At 39.2% G+C, this 17,442-nt stretch overlaps 1 protein-coding gene and 2 pseudogenes across 1 annotated transcript in view; 2 read left to right on the forward strand and 1 right to left on the reverse strand.

Moving 5' to 3' along the window:
* The window catches only part of CHMP3 (charged multivesicular body protein 3), a 55,996-nt gene extending 46,217 nt beyond the window's left edge, over positions 1 to 9,779 (forward strand). Inside the window, exons 4-6 of the mRNA XM_055327124.1 lie at positions 5,262 to 5,383; positions 7,934 to 8,048; positions 9,175 to 9,779. Coding sequence (XP_055183099.1) covers positions 5,262 to 5,383; positions 7,934 to 8,048; positions 9,175 to 9,317 — 380 coding nt within the window. The 3' untranslated portion in view covers positions 9,318 to 9,779. The remainder of the gene's footprint in view (positions 1 to 5,261; positions 5,384 to 7,933; positions 8,049 to 9,174) is intronic.
* Positions 1 to 17,442, reverse strand: part of LOC129510835 (transcription elongation factor A protein-like 4) — a 242,900-nt pseudogene that overhangs the window by 28,064 nt on the left and 197,394 nt on the right.
* LOC129510834 (cytochrome c oxidase subunit 7B, mitochondrial-like) lies at positions 16,905 to 17,146 on the forward strand (annotated as a pseudogene).

Genomic DNA, 17,442 nt, shown 5'->3' on the forward strand with positions numbered 1-17,442 from the left:
TATGCTTTTGTTGCTTTCATTATTGGTGTCAAATTCTTTTTAGAATATCTATGTTAGTTTTTGCATCTGATTATGAAGTGAGGGCTGTATTTAGCGACTTTTGTTTCTGTCTTTGGTTATTGTAATATTCATAGCAGAACTTGTATTTTTATGCGTATAATATCTTTTTTGACAGGCAAGCATGGGAATATATTATTGCTTTATTTTTATATATTCTTTTTTTTAAAAGATTTTATTTTTTGGAGAGAGAGTGAGTAAGCACGGGGACAGGGGCAGAGGGAGAAGGAGAAGCAGACTCCCCACTGTACAAGGAGCCCAACTCAGGGCTCAATCTCAGGATGCTGAGCCAAAGGCAGATGCTTAACCTACTGAGCCACCCAGATGTCCCTACCTATATTCTCAGAGTTTATAATTGAGGTTTTTATTTTGAGATAATTGTAGATTTATATGCATGCAGTTTTGAGAAGTAATACATGGGGATTCTGTGTACCCTTTGCCAATTTTCCCAGAATGTTAATGTCTTACAAAATTATAATAGAATATCCAACTAGGATTTTGGCATTGGTATAGTCAAGCTGAAGAATGTTTCCAGTTTCCATCTCTACAAGGATCCCTCATGTTGTCCTTTTATAACCACACTTACCTGACTAATCTCTGGCATTTCCCTCCCTGCCTATCTCTGGCAAACACTTAGCTGTTCTCCATTTTATAATTTTGTCATTTCAGGAATATTATATAGATGGAATCAGACAGTATGTAACCTAGGGGATTGACTTTTTTCTACTCGGTATAATTCTCTGGAAATTAACCCAAGGTTTGCATGTATCAGTAGGTCATTCCTTTTTTATTGCTGAGTAGTATTGCATGGTATGGATATACCACAGTGTAATCTTTGACCTGTTGGAGGACTTGTGGGTTGTTTACAGTTATTGGCTATTTTGAATAAAGCTGCTATAAAAGTATACAGGTTTCTTTCAAAAATGTGCATCTCTTCTCTGAGATAGATGTCCAGTAGAACAATTGTTGTTTTTTATGGTTGTATGTAAGGAACTGTCAAACTGTTGTCCAGAGTAACAGTACATTTTAAATTCCCACATGCCAGTGTATGAGTGGTCCAGTTTTTCTGTATCCTCCACATTTGATAGTGTTACTATTTTTTTTGTTTTGTTTTGTTTTGTTTTTGTTTGGCCATTCTGATGTATGTGTGGACCTGATTGTGGTTTTAACTTGCATTCCCCTAGTGGCTGATGAGTAGGAACATTTTTTCATGTGCTTACTTGCCAGGTGTATCTCCTATTTGGTGAAATGACACGTTTCTATTTTTGTGTATGTTGGAAATTTCTACAATGAAATGCTAAAAGACTAATCTTTTAAATTCTTCAATTTTTTTATGTTTCTTCCTGGGTTTTAAATGCTTTTTGTTGTTGTTGTTGTTGTTTTTAATGTTTATTTCTGGGTTTTAGTTTCTTTTCTGAGATCATTTGATCTGTTATTGTCACCAATATTCTATATCTAATTGAAAATTTGGAGAGAACTAGTTTCTGTCTGTGAATGTCTCTCCCATTCCTTTTGCCATATGAAATGGATTTATTTCTATAAAGAAGTATTATGGAATTTTTATGGTCAGTACAAAAAAGGAAAAACACATTTCTGACCTAAGTATGTCATTATATGTAGAAGCACTTGAGTCTTTTTTAAACACCTCAGTATTGTTTTCTATTAAGACATGAATATGGGGATGCCTGGGTGGCTCAGTGGTTGAGCATCTGCCTTTGGCCCAGGGTGTGATCCTGGGATCTGGGATCAAATCCCACATAAGGCTCCCTGCATGGAGCCTGCTTCTCCCTCTGCCTATGTCTCTGCCTGTCTCTCTCATGAATAAAATAATAAAATCATTTAAAAAAAAAGACATGAAAAAAAAAGACATGAATATGTTTAACATTTTTTAAAGTCAAATTTTAATGTTGTGATAGTTTTCCTTGTCTTCTGAGTTCATTTGTTGCTTTCTTCAACAAATATTTGAGTGTCCCCTTGTCAGGCACCATGCTAGGCACGGGGAGTAAAATCTTGAGTCCAGTTCAAATAAAAAAGAAATCTTGTCCTCTCTTGGGCAAGCATGTATTACCAGAATGGTAACCTTAATGAGAAGATTCATTAATCCCTGTGAAAGGATGACATACAAATTCATGTAGTATAACATTTAAAAAAAAAAAAAACGAAAGAGAAATCTATCCATGAGGTCCCCCACTCCAGAGAGCTGTTAGTGGGGCTGTGCGCTGCATATTGAGGGAGGATCATGTGCAGAGGCCCCACAGCTGGCCCCACAGCCTGGGATGCTGGAAGAGCAGCAGGAAGGCCTGGCAATGGGCTGAGGAGGGGCCAGTAGAAAGAGCTACAACTAGGAAATGCTGCTTATTTTCATGATTCCTTCTGTCCGACTTTGAGCTTTCTAATTTCAAATGTCAGCTAGTTGCTAAAATGCTAACTTATTAATGTTTTCTGTATTAACTTTTTGGAGATTTTTTTTTGAGAGAGAGAAAGCGTGTGTATGCACATGTGAGCGGGGTGTGGGGGTGTGGGGAGAGGGAGAATCTTAAGCAGGCACCCCCTGCTTGACTGATTGAGCCACTCAGGTACCCCAGAGGTTCTTTTTTTATTGTGAAATATATGTAGCTGGTAATCCTCTGTGCTCTGCCTGTTCAGCCCTTCCTGCTCCCTAACCCCTGGCAACCACCCATCTTTTTATGGTCTCCATAGCTTTGCCTCCTCCAGAATGTCATGTGGTTGGAATCATACAGTGTGTAAGCTGTTTAGATTGGCTTCTTTCATTTAGTAATATGCAGGTAAGTAAGTTTTCTTAATTTTTTTAATGGCTTGAGAGCTCATTTCTTTTTAGTGCTGAGTATTCCATTGTCTGTATGTATCACACTTTACCCATTATTGTTTGCTTGCAAGCAACCTCTTGGTTGCTTCCAAATTTTGGCAATTATGAAGAAAGCTGCTAATCTATAGGTTTTGTGTAGACATATGTTTCAGCTCATTTGAGTAAACACCAATGAATACAATCCTGGATAATATAGTAAGAATATAATATGTCTAGTTTTGTTAAAAAAAAAAAACAAAAACAAAAACCTGCCATGTTGTCTTCCAAAGTATCTACATTTTGCTTTCCCACCAGCAGTGAAGTAGAGTTCCTATTGTTACACATCCTTAGCAGCATTGAGTGTTGTCAGTGCTGGATTTTGACAATTTTAATACATGTGTAGTGGTATGTATCTCCTTGTTTTAACTTGCAGTTCCCAAATGATATGTTGATTATCTTTTCATATGGGTTTTGGTGGGTTTTTTTTTGGGGGGGGGCATCTATATCTTTTTGGTGAGGTATCTGTTTAGGTCTTCTGCCCATTTTTAATTGGATTTTTCATTTTCTGACTTGATTTTAAGAGTTCTTTGCACACTTTGGAGAACAGTCCTTTCTCAGATATGTCTTGTGCAAATATTTTCTTTCGGCTTATGACTTGTCTTCTCATTCTCTTGAGGGGTGACTATTTTTATTATAAAATATTTTTTATCTGCTTCACATGCTTTTCTCATGGAACATAGAAAGTATATCTTAATCTAAATCTACTCTTTTATTTTTCTCTGTATGTGTATCTTCCTTATTTTGAGTTTTCACTATAGCACATACATTCATTTTTGGCCTTTTAAAAATCTACTTACCCTTGTCCTGATTGGTTATCAAATTGAATTTTTTTGAATTAGTTTCATTTCTAAGTTTATTTTTGCTTCCTCTTTTCTCTGCTATAGTGTCTTCCCTTTCTTAACAATCAGAAGTTTATGGCTTCTTCAAAGTACAGATGTTTTAGTATTTAACACTTGTCACACCATTTTTTTTCCCATCTCCCATCTTTTTGTTTTTACTAATTCAGCTCAAAAAAGTTTATTGAACACATGTCACATTCAGGCACACTCTGGTATAGACTGAAGTTGTAAATTAGGATAAAACATAGGCCTGTGTAGACATCAAACACTACAGTTCAAAAAGAACTGTATGGAATTAGCTTTATTTTTGCCCTTCTTCCCATCACTTACCTTTTACAATAATCAATAATAACCTTAATATTTTAAAACATTTTTGTGTCATAATGGCAAATATAATTTATTATTTCAACCATACAGATTCTTGATATTTCTGCTATAATTATAATAATCTCAATATTTTGATCAGCTAGATCAATATTTTGATCTAATATTAAATCAAAAAATTTGTTCTCAATGTTTAGATCAATATTTTACTTTCCCATTTCAATTTTAAGGGAAATGAAGTATTCTCTGCAACTATCACTTTCTTACTCATTTGGAAAAATCACAAAACTGTGTATATGTTAGACAGGCATTTCCCTAGTCATTCTTATTTCCTTGCTTCTTGTTTTTCCTTAGATGTGGAAGCTGCCTAGAGTCTGGGTTCAGACAGAGGTAAATTCATAGTGACTCCTGGCTTAGCCAGGCTCTGCAGTACTAGAGAAGGGCTCAGTACCAGTTTTGTTGAGCAGCTCAGAACTTTAAATCTCATGAAATTCCAAAACAGATTTGGAAGTGTGCCAAATCTTTATTTTGACATGTTAAAGATGTGTGTGTGGCTGGGGTGCAAAGCAGAGGGATGATCATTTGCTATTATGATTTCTTAGATAAAATATATAATATGTATATAATCAGAATGCAGAAAATGTTTTCTTAGCAAGGAACTGTTACCACCAGGAACAGTGACACATAGACTTACTATGTATCTTCTCCTGACTTCTCTCATTTTCCTGAGGAGGAGTGGCAAGTCTCTCACAGAATAGCCACCATCCATACGCTACTGTATGGGGAGTACCAGTTGGGTAGCCTAAAGCATATTTTCCAGCGTGGCCTGGCAAGGTCTAGAGCTGTTCCTGCCATGTGACTTGTCTTGCGTGACACAGTCATTCCTAGTGGACATCTCCCTAAAGATAACATGCATACCTTCAGGCTGCTAAGTCAGCCAGCTGGTGTGTGTGTGCGCTCTGGGAACATGTACCTGTTGTAGCCAAAGTCATATATAATTTGGAAAAGTCAGTCTCTTGGTCAACTAGCACAGTAATGTAGTCTACAGATTCATAAATAGCTTTGGTAGTCCACCTACTACTGTTCTCTTTTATTAGAATAGCTTATGACTGTTACTCTTTATACCAGTCCTGCGTCACATTCTATTAAACCATCCTGTTACTTTTCCTTCTCAGCGGTTTTGCGAGTGGCTGGTTCCCTGCAGAAGAGCACAGAAGTGATGAAGGCCATGCAGAGTCTTGTGAAGATCCCAGAAATCCAGGCCACCATGAGAGAACTTTCCAAAGAGATGATGAAGGTGACCTGGGGCCAACCCTGCATTCATTCCTAGCACATGGCAGAGGGCTAGGGCTAGGGCTGGGCAGGAGCAGACTGACCACTGTTGCCAGACAGAAATGATTTTGAAGACAGAGGAGCAGCTCTTAACACAGGTTGAAACCATCTAAGCTGACCATGGTAGAGGCTGGGTCAGATTGCCAGTGTCCCACGATTGGGGCCTAGAAAGGACTTCTACTGGTGGCCTTCAGACAGGGCCAAGGCTCAGGAGAAATTGTTACTGAGCCCCCTGCCAGCCAGTGGTATACCACACGTTTTGTCCTATAGAGTCCTCCCAGGACTCTGTGAGGGAGCTCTTTTTTACCCCATTTTACACAGGAGGAAATTGAGTGTTCAAGTTGCCAGGTGATTTACCTAAGTGACCTTGGTAGTAAGTGACAGATCTGGGGTTGGAGCACATACCTTACTGCCTGAGCTGCGTCAGAAGTTGTGAATGTAAGTTCCTCATGCAGGCGTGTTTCACACTTTAGACTTGTGATCTGAGAGCCAATATTGTACACCTCAGATTCTTATGTATTAGCTTGTGTATAGGAATTGCCTTCCTTCTTCCTAGGGAGTTTCATTTATGAACTTGAGTTCTATGTGGGGCTCTTGGGCGCAGGAGGGAGGAACCAGAGAAAACTGATGGACCCACAGCATAGAAAACCTACAACACAGGTGTTTGGTACCAGAAGTCTTGGGCAGTAGCAGGAAGGAGGCAATGGGGTCAGAAGTATGTGTCCTTTAAAAGTGGTGCATGGGTCTTTTTTCCCAAGTTGTGATGACTGTCCATCTAGAACTAGATAAAAAGGTAATTCTTGGAATGACTTGAGGCCTGCTCATTCTAACTTATGTAGCCACCAGGATCTGAGGGGAAGCCCCTTTTAGAATCTGGGGTCTTCTCCACAATGCTTTCTGAATGCTGAAAGTAATACAGATTTGGAGGAAGGCCTGTATATAATAGATGATAAATAATTACTGAATACATTCTAGGATGCATCCCCAAGTACAAAATGAAGCCTCTGGTAAGGGCCCTGCTCCTTGAGGGCATGATGTTAGTCATACTCCATTTGTTCGCAGACCCTGACCTGTTATGTGGCACAGAGTGGGCATTGGTTGAATGGTTGCTGATGAATAAGTGCATAAATGAGTGAGTGACACCCATCTCCAGGATATGGAAGGCTATTAGAGTCAGGATTCCAGTAGGCTCTTTTTAACCACTGAGCACATACTGAACCTCTTCCACAATAGTCTCCAACACTAAGATGACTGCCATTCATTGGGGTCAGAGGGTTCCACCTGTGTGAATTGAACTTATTTTTCATTTTGGTTGGGAGAAAAGGATCGGAGAATATATAGAATATGGTATTAGTCTGATTTGTGTCATTAAGAGTCATTTGAGTGGTGTGGCAGCAAAGGCAGGCAGGAGAGTGGACTTGCTTTACCTTTGATACCATCAGCATGGTTAGTGAGAGTTGTGGCTGCTAAGTGTGGGGGAACCAGGGCTGGAGCTGTCACAAGTGACCTGTTCCTTAAATCACTGGATCAAGATACAAAGCAAAGGACTCAGTTCTTGCAAATGAAGTGGCACAGCAATTAGGATTTTTCTTTTTTGGCAGCTTCTCAGAAGCCTGAATCCATACTGTCCTTTTGACTCTCAGTCCCTTCCCATCTGTTCTACTCAGGGATACCAGGAGCCTCTTTCTGTCATTGGAGGGTGCTATTAGCACCTTTTTCTTCAAAACCAAACAACAATCCATGGGGTCTTACTTGGGAGCTGAGGACACTGCCTGACAAGGAAGATCTTGGGTCTGGCTTGTGTTGGACAATGTTTGAAAACAGTTTTCTTGTGCTCCATGGTGGCACCATGCTCCCTTGGGGACAAAGGAGGCTTGTGGCTGGCTTCAGGCTTCCAGTAGAGTCAGGGCGTTACATGCAGAAACGCTGTTTTAGTGATTCTCTCAGGAATGAAGGATCAGTCTTTGGTGAATTGATTGAGCCTTGCCAGAATCCCTGGACTGGCCCTATACCAGCAGCTGTAACCTGGACATGCTGAAGTACTCTTCAGGCCTTTTTAGGGTTCCATGGAACCCCACTCTGCCCTTGGTACCTGTTATCATAGTGTCCACAAAGACTCCACTCCATTTTCATCCTGTTTCAGGCCCTGTACTCATAGACTCTGTTTGCAATATTAGGGCACATGCTTCCTAAGACAGCTCAGAGCACACTTGATTTTCAGCAGATTGTTCCCCAAGTGCCCTCCTTACAGTGTCAGCAGGGGCTCTGCTGACAAAGGTCCCCCTCCAGCCCTAGTGCTGAATGTGGAGAAAAGTTTCCCTGTGGCCTTTGCCTTTCTTCAGAGAGGACGGACAGCGTCAGCGTTTCTTGCGGCCATCTGTCTTGAGTGTTAGCCCTCAGAAGGGTGGTCTGGACCTGGAGACTCTAGAGCTCAGGTGGAACTGGACCCACAGAGGAGTCTGTGGGGAACAGATTTACCAACTGAGGGAAGTGATGTGATTTGTTCTGTGTTTAGGCTGGCATCATAGAAGAAATGTTAGAGGACACTTTTGAGAGCATGGATGATCAGGAAGAAATGGAAGAAGCAGCAGAAATGGAAATTGACAAAATTCTCTTTGAAATCACAGCAGGTATGGTTCTGAGATTCTTCTTTCAACCCTCCTTCTGTGGTCATTCTTGCATTCACTAAGTTAGCTAGTAGCTTTTTCTTTAGGACCTTCTTTCTTCTACATTTTTTAGATTATATAAGATAGTTCTTAAAAAGTAAGCACAATATCCATAACCATCTTTTTTAAAACACCAAGATTTTTAAAAATTGCTAGAGTCTTCAGAATGTAAGGAGAAACACTGCTCTCCCAGCAGTGCTGTTGGGAGCTTAGAGTGGTATAGACTTTCTTGAAAGCAATTTGGCAGTAGCTGACAAAGGCCCTGGACCTAACAGGTTGATTTATGGGAATTTATTCTAGTATTTAATGATGTGATGAAAAATTTAATTCAAGTATGTCTATAGTAGCATTATTTATCATACTGAAATATTTGAAACAAGCTAAATGCCTAATAATAGAGTATTAGTTGAATTGTGTTGTATCTGCTTTAATGGAATACTTTATAGCTATGGTAATATGGAAATACATTCATTGACATGGGAGGATTTTCACAATATAATGTGTGAGAAAAGCCTCGTTACTGCAATACATACTCGTGTAAAAAATAGGTCCATAGAAAAAGTCTGGAAAGGGAATAAACAAAAATAGTAATCTCTGAACAGTGGTTAATGAGATTTTAAACTTTATTTTTACTTCTGGATTTTGGATTTTATGTTTACTAAAAAAAAATTGATGACGTTTAATTTTTATCTGTTTGTTTTAAAATTATTTAATTATTTGTTTTAAAACTGTTGGGAGAAAGACTAGTTACTCCAGGAAAACATTTTGTGAATGTTTAGAAACAATTTAGTTTTACTGAGAAACATTTAACATCTTCATGAATCTTAAAAATTAAATCTTTAATAGGGCTTAGGAATTTAGACCAAGAGTATCAGAACCAAAATTCTTAAAATGAGAATCTTCAGTTATTGTAATCTTGGTATCATGACAAGTTGGTGTTTGCATATTTATCATAGCAAAATCTCACACAGCTTGTTTTATTACCCCTTTTCTGTTCTTATTAGACTCTTCCAGTTATGAAAGGCAGAGAGATTGAGGGACCACTTTTTAAAAACAATACTTGGTTAATTTATTTGCTGTTTCTTTTCAGGGGCCTTAGGCAAAGCACCTAGTAAAGTGACCGATGCCCTTCCAGAGCCCGAACCCTCAGGAGCGATGGCTGCATCAGAAGATGAGGAGGAGGAAGAGGCTCTGGAGGCCATGCAGTCCCGTCTGGCTACACTTCGCAGCTAGGGGCTGCCTTGCTGGGCTGTCGGGCTTTTTCACAGCTGGCCTACCCAGAGTAAACACACTCCTCTGAAGCAACCACCATTTTATGTATCTCTTGCACTACACCTCTCAGTGAGGCACTGCATTCTGAGAAGGTTCTCTGCTAGTATCTCTTCACTCTTTGCAGAGGTTTTGGGATCTCAACAGGATTGTCCTTGAGAGGTGGGGTTATAAATGCATCATTTTCAGGGGTATAAATAGCAGTATCTTTTGAGGGGGGAGGGCAAAGGAATCTGTCTTCTCTCAGTGCATCATTTTCAGGAATATAAACAGAAGTATCTTTTGGAGGAAAGGGCGCAAGAATCTGTTTTCTCCCAAGGCACTTCTGAGGATAGAGTTGATTACCTGAATGTTGAGGACTACATTTTTTTGTCCCTAAAACACTATATAAAATGGATTTTAATAAATTTCTGCTTTAACACTTGGTCTCATTGTAGATTGTCATGTGCATTTAATTTTCAAGTTTTTTGCAGTCTCAAATTATATGTTGACCTTGGAAGGAGAGAAGGTGCTGTAGAGTCGTACAGGACGTGGAAGCTCAGCACAAAAAGAATCTGTTCCCAGCCTTCACAGATGTGGCAGGGGAGCCAGCAGCCACCTCTGCTTTCTGTCATCTGTTTAATCAAAAGGATCCTCAAGAACTGTCCTGTTGGCTGGATGGCTGTATTATACCCTGACAGGTGTGTTTATGTACTTTTCCTTCCCGTCCTTTCCAATGCAAACTGGACCCAGGACAGACACCTGGGAGATTAGGACTCTCTCATTCTCTAATTGCTTTTCTCTGCTGCCACCCTTATTATTGTTCAGCTTATTTGGGTAAACACCAGGGAACACGGTTCCTGGATTACTGGTAAGACTTATGTCTGCTTTTCTAAGAAACTACCAAACTGTCTTTCAAAGTGGCTGTACAATATCGCATTCCCAGGAACCATGACTGGGAATTTCTGACCCTCTCATCCTCATGAGTAGTTATCAGTGTTTTGAATTTTGACCATCCTAACATGTATGGAGTAGTATCTCAGTGTTGTTTTCATTTGCAATTCCCTAGTGATTTATGATGCTGAACATTTTTTCATGTGTTTTTGTCATATGTATATCTTTTTTGGTGAGGTGTTTGTTTAGGTCTTTTGCCTATTCTTAATTGGGTTATTCATTTTCTTATTGTTGAGTTTGAAGAGTTCTTTGCATGCTTTGCTAACAGTCCTTTCTCAGATGTGTCTTTTATGGATATTTTCTCACAGTTGTGGCTTGTCTTCTCATTCCTTCACATTTCACAGAGCAGTTTTCAATTTTAATGAAGTTCAGCTTCCCCAAAATTTCTTTCATGATCATATCTTTGTTAGATCTTAAGTCATGGTTATACCCATGGTCACCTAGAAATTTCTCTGTTATCTTCTAGGAATTTTATGTTTTACATTTAGGTTTTAATCTGTTTTGGTTTAATTCTTGTGAAGTGTGTTAGGTCTATGTCTAGATTTTTTTTTGCATGTGGACCTCCAGTTCTAGCATGATTTGCTGGAAAGACTATCTTTGCTGCATTGTATTATCTTTATTCCTTTTTCAAAGATTGACTATATTTATTTGACTCTGTTTCAGGCTCTCATTTCTGTTCCATTGAAGTGTTTGCCTCTTCTTTCACCAATACCACACTGTCTTAATTGTTGTACCTTTATAATAAGTCTTGAAGTCAGATAGCATCAGTCCTTCAACTTTGTTCTTCAGTATTGTGTTGGCTATTCTGGGTCTTTGGCCTCTCCATATAAACTTTAGAATTCATTTGTCAATATTTGTCAATATCTATAAACTAACTTGCTATGATTTTGATCAGGATAGGCTGTGGATGGACGGATGGAATATTTACAGCCACTCTTTCAGCCATTCAAATAAAATTATCTAAATGTAGGGTTGGATTGTTTTCATTGTTTGAAGTGGTGGTCCTGTTGCTCCATTCCTGTTTTCAGGTTAAGGAAAGAGTATTGTTGACTTATGATCATGTCATATAGTCCATTTTCCCTTAGTAGTCTTTTGGGCATCATTGGAAACGGGGAAAGTAAGATACTGTCCTGGCCCTGGAAGGTCCACAATCTGGGAAGGGAAATAATGGTGTAAATAACTGCAGTAAAAGTTCTCCTCTATCCTTAGCCTCTCATCTTAGGTGCAGTACTAGCTGCACCAGCTACCACTCTCTCCACCTCAATACAGACTGAATCTAGTTAGTGTCCTAAAACAAAAAACAAAAGTAAAGTGTACTCAGAATAGCATCCCACACCATCCATCCAAAACAATCCATTTGTTTTGTTTTGCTTTGCTTTGTTTGGAAATACAGCCTACTCTAAAAATCATCCAACTTGTGGTGATCACCCAGCCTTTCCCTCTAAACAGGTTGTAACCTCTCATTCCCCGTCCGTCCCCACTCTTCCCCTGTTGTCTTCATGCCTTCCTGAGCACTTAACCACCTGTACAGCTAATATGTCCTTAGGCCTCCTTGTCATGTATTTCCTCGTCTGTCTCAGAACCCCTGGAGAGAAGAGGTTATGACTCATAAATACTCCTAAATAGTATTAGCCGTGCCTGTCCCTGCACCTCCTCCTGACACCTAACCCCTAGCGGAAGAACTAGGACCACTTTTCTTGTCCTACTCTAGTGACACAGATGATCTTTAAATGCAAATTTATATTGTCAGTAGGAAAGGCTCCTAAGTGAAATAAATGGGAAATTTTTGGTTCAAATAAACATAAAGCAGGTTGCTTTACTTTTCAGAGCCTTTCATATACTTTTCCCCAAATTTATTCGACCAAGTTTTCTTTTGAGATGCCAGAAACATTTCCTTAGCCACTGAAACCTTTTCAGAAATGCAAATCTAAACCACAGTAGAGAAATACATTTTTTTAAACTAACAAATTTCTCTTATACATTTAATTACAGTTTTAAAAAATATAGAGTGACATAAGCAAAATAGTGGAGTAGGCAGCTCCATACACCCATACCTCCAGGGAAACATTATAAAAAGTACCAGAAACTGTCAGAACCAACTTGGCAGAACTGGAAAGGAAGAATTTACCTCAGCCACACGAACACTATTAAGAAAAAAGAAACCTAAAAACAGTAAGAGAGCCTTGTGGCTTTTTCACTGGCCCTTGCCCAATCCCTCTCCCAACTTGGCAGCAGTCTTGAAGATAGCTCACTCTTGCAGTATCTGACTCTGGTCCCTAGATCCAGGGGAACAGAGCAGACTTAGTCACAAATTACCTGTTTTTCTGTCTGCCCTTTACCTGTGGGCCACCCTGAAGACCTAATACAACGTGCTCATCTCTGGTTTATCTATCATATAACTTAGGTTGGAAAAGCAGCAGGCATTGCTTGAAAACAGGTTAAGGAAACACTTTAGGGAATCCTGGGTGGCTCAGTGGTTAAGCATCTACCTTTGGCTCAGGGCGTGATCCTGGAGTCCCGGGATCGAGTTGTGCATCGGGCTTCCTGTATGGAGCCTGCTTCTCCCTCAGCCTGTCTCTGCATTTCTATTTCTCTCATGAATAAATAAATACAATCTTAAAAAAAAAAAAAAAGTGAAACCACCTGGGGCAACAAATTACAGTTTGAGACATACAATAGCTTACTTAAAACTGGAAGGAAAAGCCAAGGAGAAGGTTTCTTTGGGATAGTAGGGCATTCAAAATTATGTAGATATGCATGTAGCCACATGCATGCCAAGTACCAGAAATATCAGAAAAGATCTGAGAAGACCCCAGACTTTCACCACTAGCTGATCTATATGCTTGGTACAAACAGGAGCTGAAGGCTGAGACAGAATTGTCAGTAGTCTAGCTAAGTCATAAGAATGTCCCAGCACAGGGCCAATCCAGAAAGACTGGAACAGGTGTCTTTGTTGGTTTGTTTTTTTAAGGTTCTGGCATTCAAAGAGATCTCTGTCAAAATACTGGCTGAACATAGCAAAGCCTTCAATTAAGAAGTGCAAACCCTGGGGAAGGAAAAGATTATGATTTCCAGAATTATTCTGGAATACTCAGATGTCCAGTTTTCAACAACAAAAATCAAAGCATACAAAGTGGAAAGTATGGCCCCTTCAAAAAAAAAATTAATAGAAACCATCCCCCCAAACACTGCACTTCCTAGAAAAAAAACTTCAAACCAATTGCCTTAAATACACTTCGGAGGTAAATGAGTAATATGATGAATAAAACAAAAATATCAATTAGAAGAAATTATTAAAAAGGAAACCACATAGAAATTCTAGACCTGGGATCCCTGGCAGCGGTTTAGCTCCTGCCTTTGGCCCAGGGCGTGATCCTGGAGACCCGGGATCGAATCCCACATCGGGCTCCCGGTGCATGGAGCCTGCTTCTCCCTCTGCCTATGTCTCTGCCTCTCTCTCTCTCTCTCTCTCTCTCTCTCTCTCTGACTATCATAAATAAATTAATTGATTAATTTAAAAAACTTAAAAAAAATAAATTAAAAAAAAGAAATTCTAGACCTGAAGAGTACAATAACAAGTACAAAAATACACAAGAGGGATTCAACAGATTTGAGTACACAAAAAGAATTGGTGAACTTGAAGATAGAACAGTTGAAATCCAGTTTGAAGAACAAAAAAGTGAACAGCCTAAAGGACTTGTAAGACCACCAAGGTCACCAAAATATGCATAAAAGAGAGAACAGGGGATGCCTGGGTGGCTCAGTGCTTGAGCGTCCGCCTTCAGCTCAGGTCGTGATCCTGAAGTCCCAGGATCGAGTCCCACATTGGGCTCCCTGCTTCTCCCTCTTCCTGTGTCTCTGCCTCTCTCTGTGTGTCTTTCATGAATAAATAATTAAAAACTTTAAAAAATAGATTTAAAGGAATAATGGCAGGGCAGCCCTGGTGGCTCAGTGGTTTAGTGCCAGCTTCGGCCCAGGGTGTGATCCTGGAGACCTGGGATCGAGTCCTGCATCGGGCTCCCTGCATGGAGCCTGCTTTTCCCTCTGCCTGCATCTCTGACTCTCTCTCTGTATCTCTAATGAATAAATAAAATCTTTTAAATTAAATAAATAAATGAATAATGGCTAAAAAAATCTTCCATATCTGAAATATATGGATCTACACATCCAAGAATCTCAAATTCCAAGCCATAAAATAAAGGAATCCACACTGAGACATATAGTCAAGTTAACAGTAGAGACAATGAGTAATGAAAGCAGAAGAGAACCAACTCCTCACGTATAAGGGGAGCCTCAATAAGATTAACAACTTTCTCATCAAAAACCGTGAAAGTCAGAGGCACTTTGATGACCATCTAAGGTTCTAAAAGGGGAAAAAGAAAAACTGCCAATGAAGAATTCTATATCCAGCAAAACTATCCTTCCAGAATGAAGGATATTAAGATACTCCTGGGCAGCCCTGGTGGCTCAGTGGTTTAGCGCTGCCTTCGTCCTGGGGTGTGATCCCAGGGGCCTGGCATTGAGTCCCACATTGGGCTCCCTGTGTGGAGCTTGCTTCTCCCTCTGCCTGTGTCTCTGCCTCTCTCTCTCTCTCTTTCATGAATAAATGAATTCTTAAAAAAAAAAAAGATATTCCCTGATAACAGAAGGCTTTCAGTTTTAAATGAAAAGATAACAGTAACTTTAAGCCATATGAATAAAGAACACCAGTAAAGGCAACTTCATTGAAAAATAAAAGCATTATAATTTTGGTTTGTAACTTTTCCTTTTAATATGAGTTAAAGGCAAATACGTACAAAATAATTCTAAATCCATGTTCATGAGTACATAATGTATAGAGATGTAAGCTGTGACAATAATATAAAGAGGGACAGTGTTACACAGAAGTGGAGTTTTGGGATACTATTGAAATATAATTGGTATTATTCAAACTAAATTGTTATGTTAACTATAGTCACAAAAGTAACTACAAAGAATATACCTAATACACAGGGAATAAAAATGGTACAGTACAAAATTTCAAATATGAAAAAAAAGAATTGGACCTACATATACAGAAAACAGCTAAACAGGAGAAGTAAGTCCTTTATGAGTAATTGAATATAAATAAACTCCAACTGAAAGGCAGAGATTGGGAGAACAGATTTTTAAAAATCATCTATATACTTATTTTAGATACAAAGACACAAAAGGTTGAAAGTAAAAAATGGAGGGGGTGCCAGAAGGATGTTGGAATAGGAGGACACTAAGCCAACTTGGCCCACATTTACAACTAACTATATTATCACTCATATTCATGTCAATAAACTAGAGTGTGAGTTGAAGACTGGCAGAACAAACTCGACAACTAAAGACAGAAGAAGCTACATCAGAAAGATTAGAAAGGATAGAAAATGGTGGTTGGGAGCTGCAGTCACAGACCAGAGAAAGCACTAGGGAGCCCCATAACGTCTGCCTTTGAAAACCAGAGGGGCTGAATTCCGTGAGTTGGTACAAGCAGTGTGACTTGGAACCTGGAACCTTAAAAGTCAGCCAATTCGGCCCTAGGCAAGCTGAGAAAGTGAATGACAGTTGGCTCCCAGCCCTTGAAGAGACGAACAGCCTGACGAGGCAATACAGAAATAATAGCTTGCACAATGGGAGTGAGACCTTTTATACTAATTTTAGAGTGTGTTCTAACAAAACATGTCAAAACAAGGCCTATTACAAAGGACACTATGTAATAAAAAGAACAATCCAACAAGATATAATTGTAAATCTATATGTACCCAATGTGGGAGCACCCAAATACATAAAACAGTTAATAACAAACATAAAGGAACTAGTCAATAGTAATACAATAATAGTAGGGGACTTGAACACCCCACTTTCATCGATGGATTGATCATTCAAACAAAATGAAACAGTGGCTTTGAATGACACATTGAATCAGATGGATATAACACATATATTCTGAACATTCTACCCTAAAAAAGCAGAATACACATTCTTTTCAAGTACACACAGAACATTTTCCAGAACAGATCATGTATTAGGCCACAAAACAAATGTCAACAAATTGAAAAAGTTCAAAGTCATACTATGCATCTTTTCTGACCACAATGCTATGAAATTAGAAATCAACCACAAAAAAATCTGGGAAGACTACAAATACATAGAGGTTAAATAACATACTACTAAACAATGAATGGGTCAATCAAGAAATCAAAGGAGAAATCAAAAAATACATGGAAACAAAAATGAAAACAATGGTCCAAAACCTTTGAGATGCAGCAAAATTGTTTTTTAAAGATTTTATTTGTTCATGAGAGACAGAGAGAGGCAGAGATACAGGCAGAGGGAGAAGCAGGCTCCCTGTGGGAAGACTGATGTGGGACTCAATCCCAGGACCCCAGGATCACAACCTGAACAAAGGCAGGTGCTCAACGAGTCACCCAGGTGCCCCACAAAATTGGTTCTAAGAGGGAAGTTTATAGCAATAGAGGCCTACCTCAAGAAGTAGGAAAAAGCTCAAATAAACAACCCAACTTGGTTTTTCAGGGCTCTTGGCAAGTGTACTTGGCACAAAGTTGTAGCACAGCAGTAACTGCAGTTGCATCATTCTGCCTTCAGCTTCAGATGTTTCCCATGGCCAGAAATGCTCTAAGTCATCTGCGAGTTCAAAGCATTCCACAAACAATGGCAAGGCAATCACCAGAAACAGGCACCCGATTTCCATGACAAATATGGTAATGCTGTATTAGCTAGTTGGAACCACTTTCTGTATTGCTGTATGGGCATATACAGCAACACAAATTGGAGTAGAATGGAACCTGTCCCCTGTTGGCAGAGTCACCCCAAAGGAATGGAGGGATCAGTAATTCCAGCTAGTGTAATAATGAATTGTTTCAAAACCAACTCATAATTGATGCCAAGTGAAAGCACTGTGCACCCACTAAAATATGGCATGATTTAAGAAAAGTACATTTGAAACCTTCAAAAAAAGACCTAACTTTACACCTAAAGGAGCTGGAAAAAGAACAAACTACACCCAAAACCAGCAGAATAAAGGAAATAACAAAGATTAGAGCAGAAATAAATGATAGAGAAACTAAGGCAAACAAAAAAACCAACAATAGATCAATAAAACCAGGAATTAGTTCTTCGAAAAGATCAA

This window comes from Nyctereutes procyonoides, unplaced genomic scaffold, assembly GCF_905146905.1.
Source record: "Nyctereutes procyonoides isolate TBG_1078 unplaced genomic scaffold, NYPRO_anot_genome, whole genome shotgun sequence".
Lineage (NCBI taxonomy): Eukaryota > Metazoa > Chordata > Mammalia > Carnivora > Canidae > Nyctereutes > Nyctereutes procyonoides.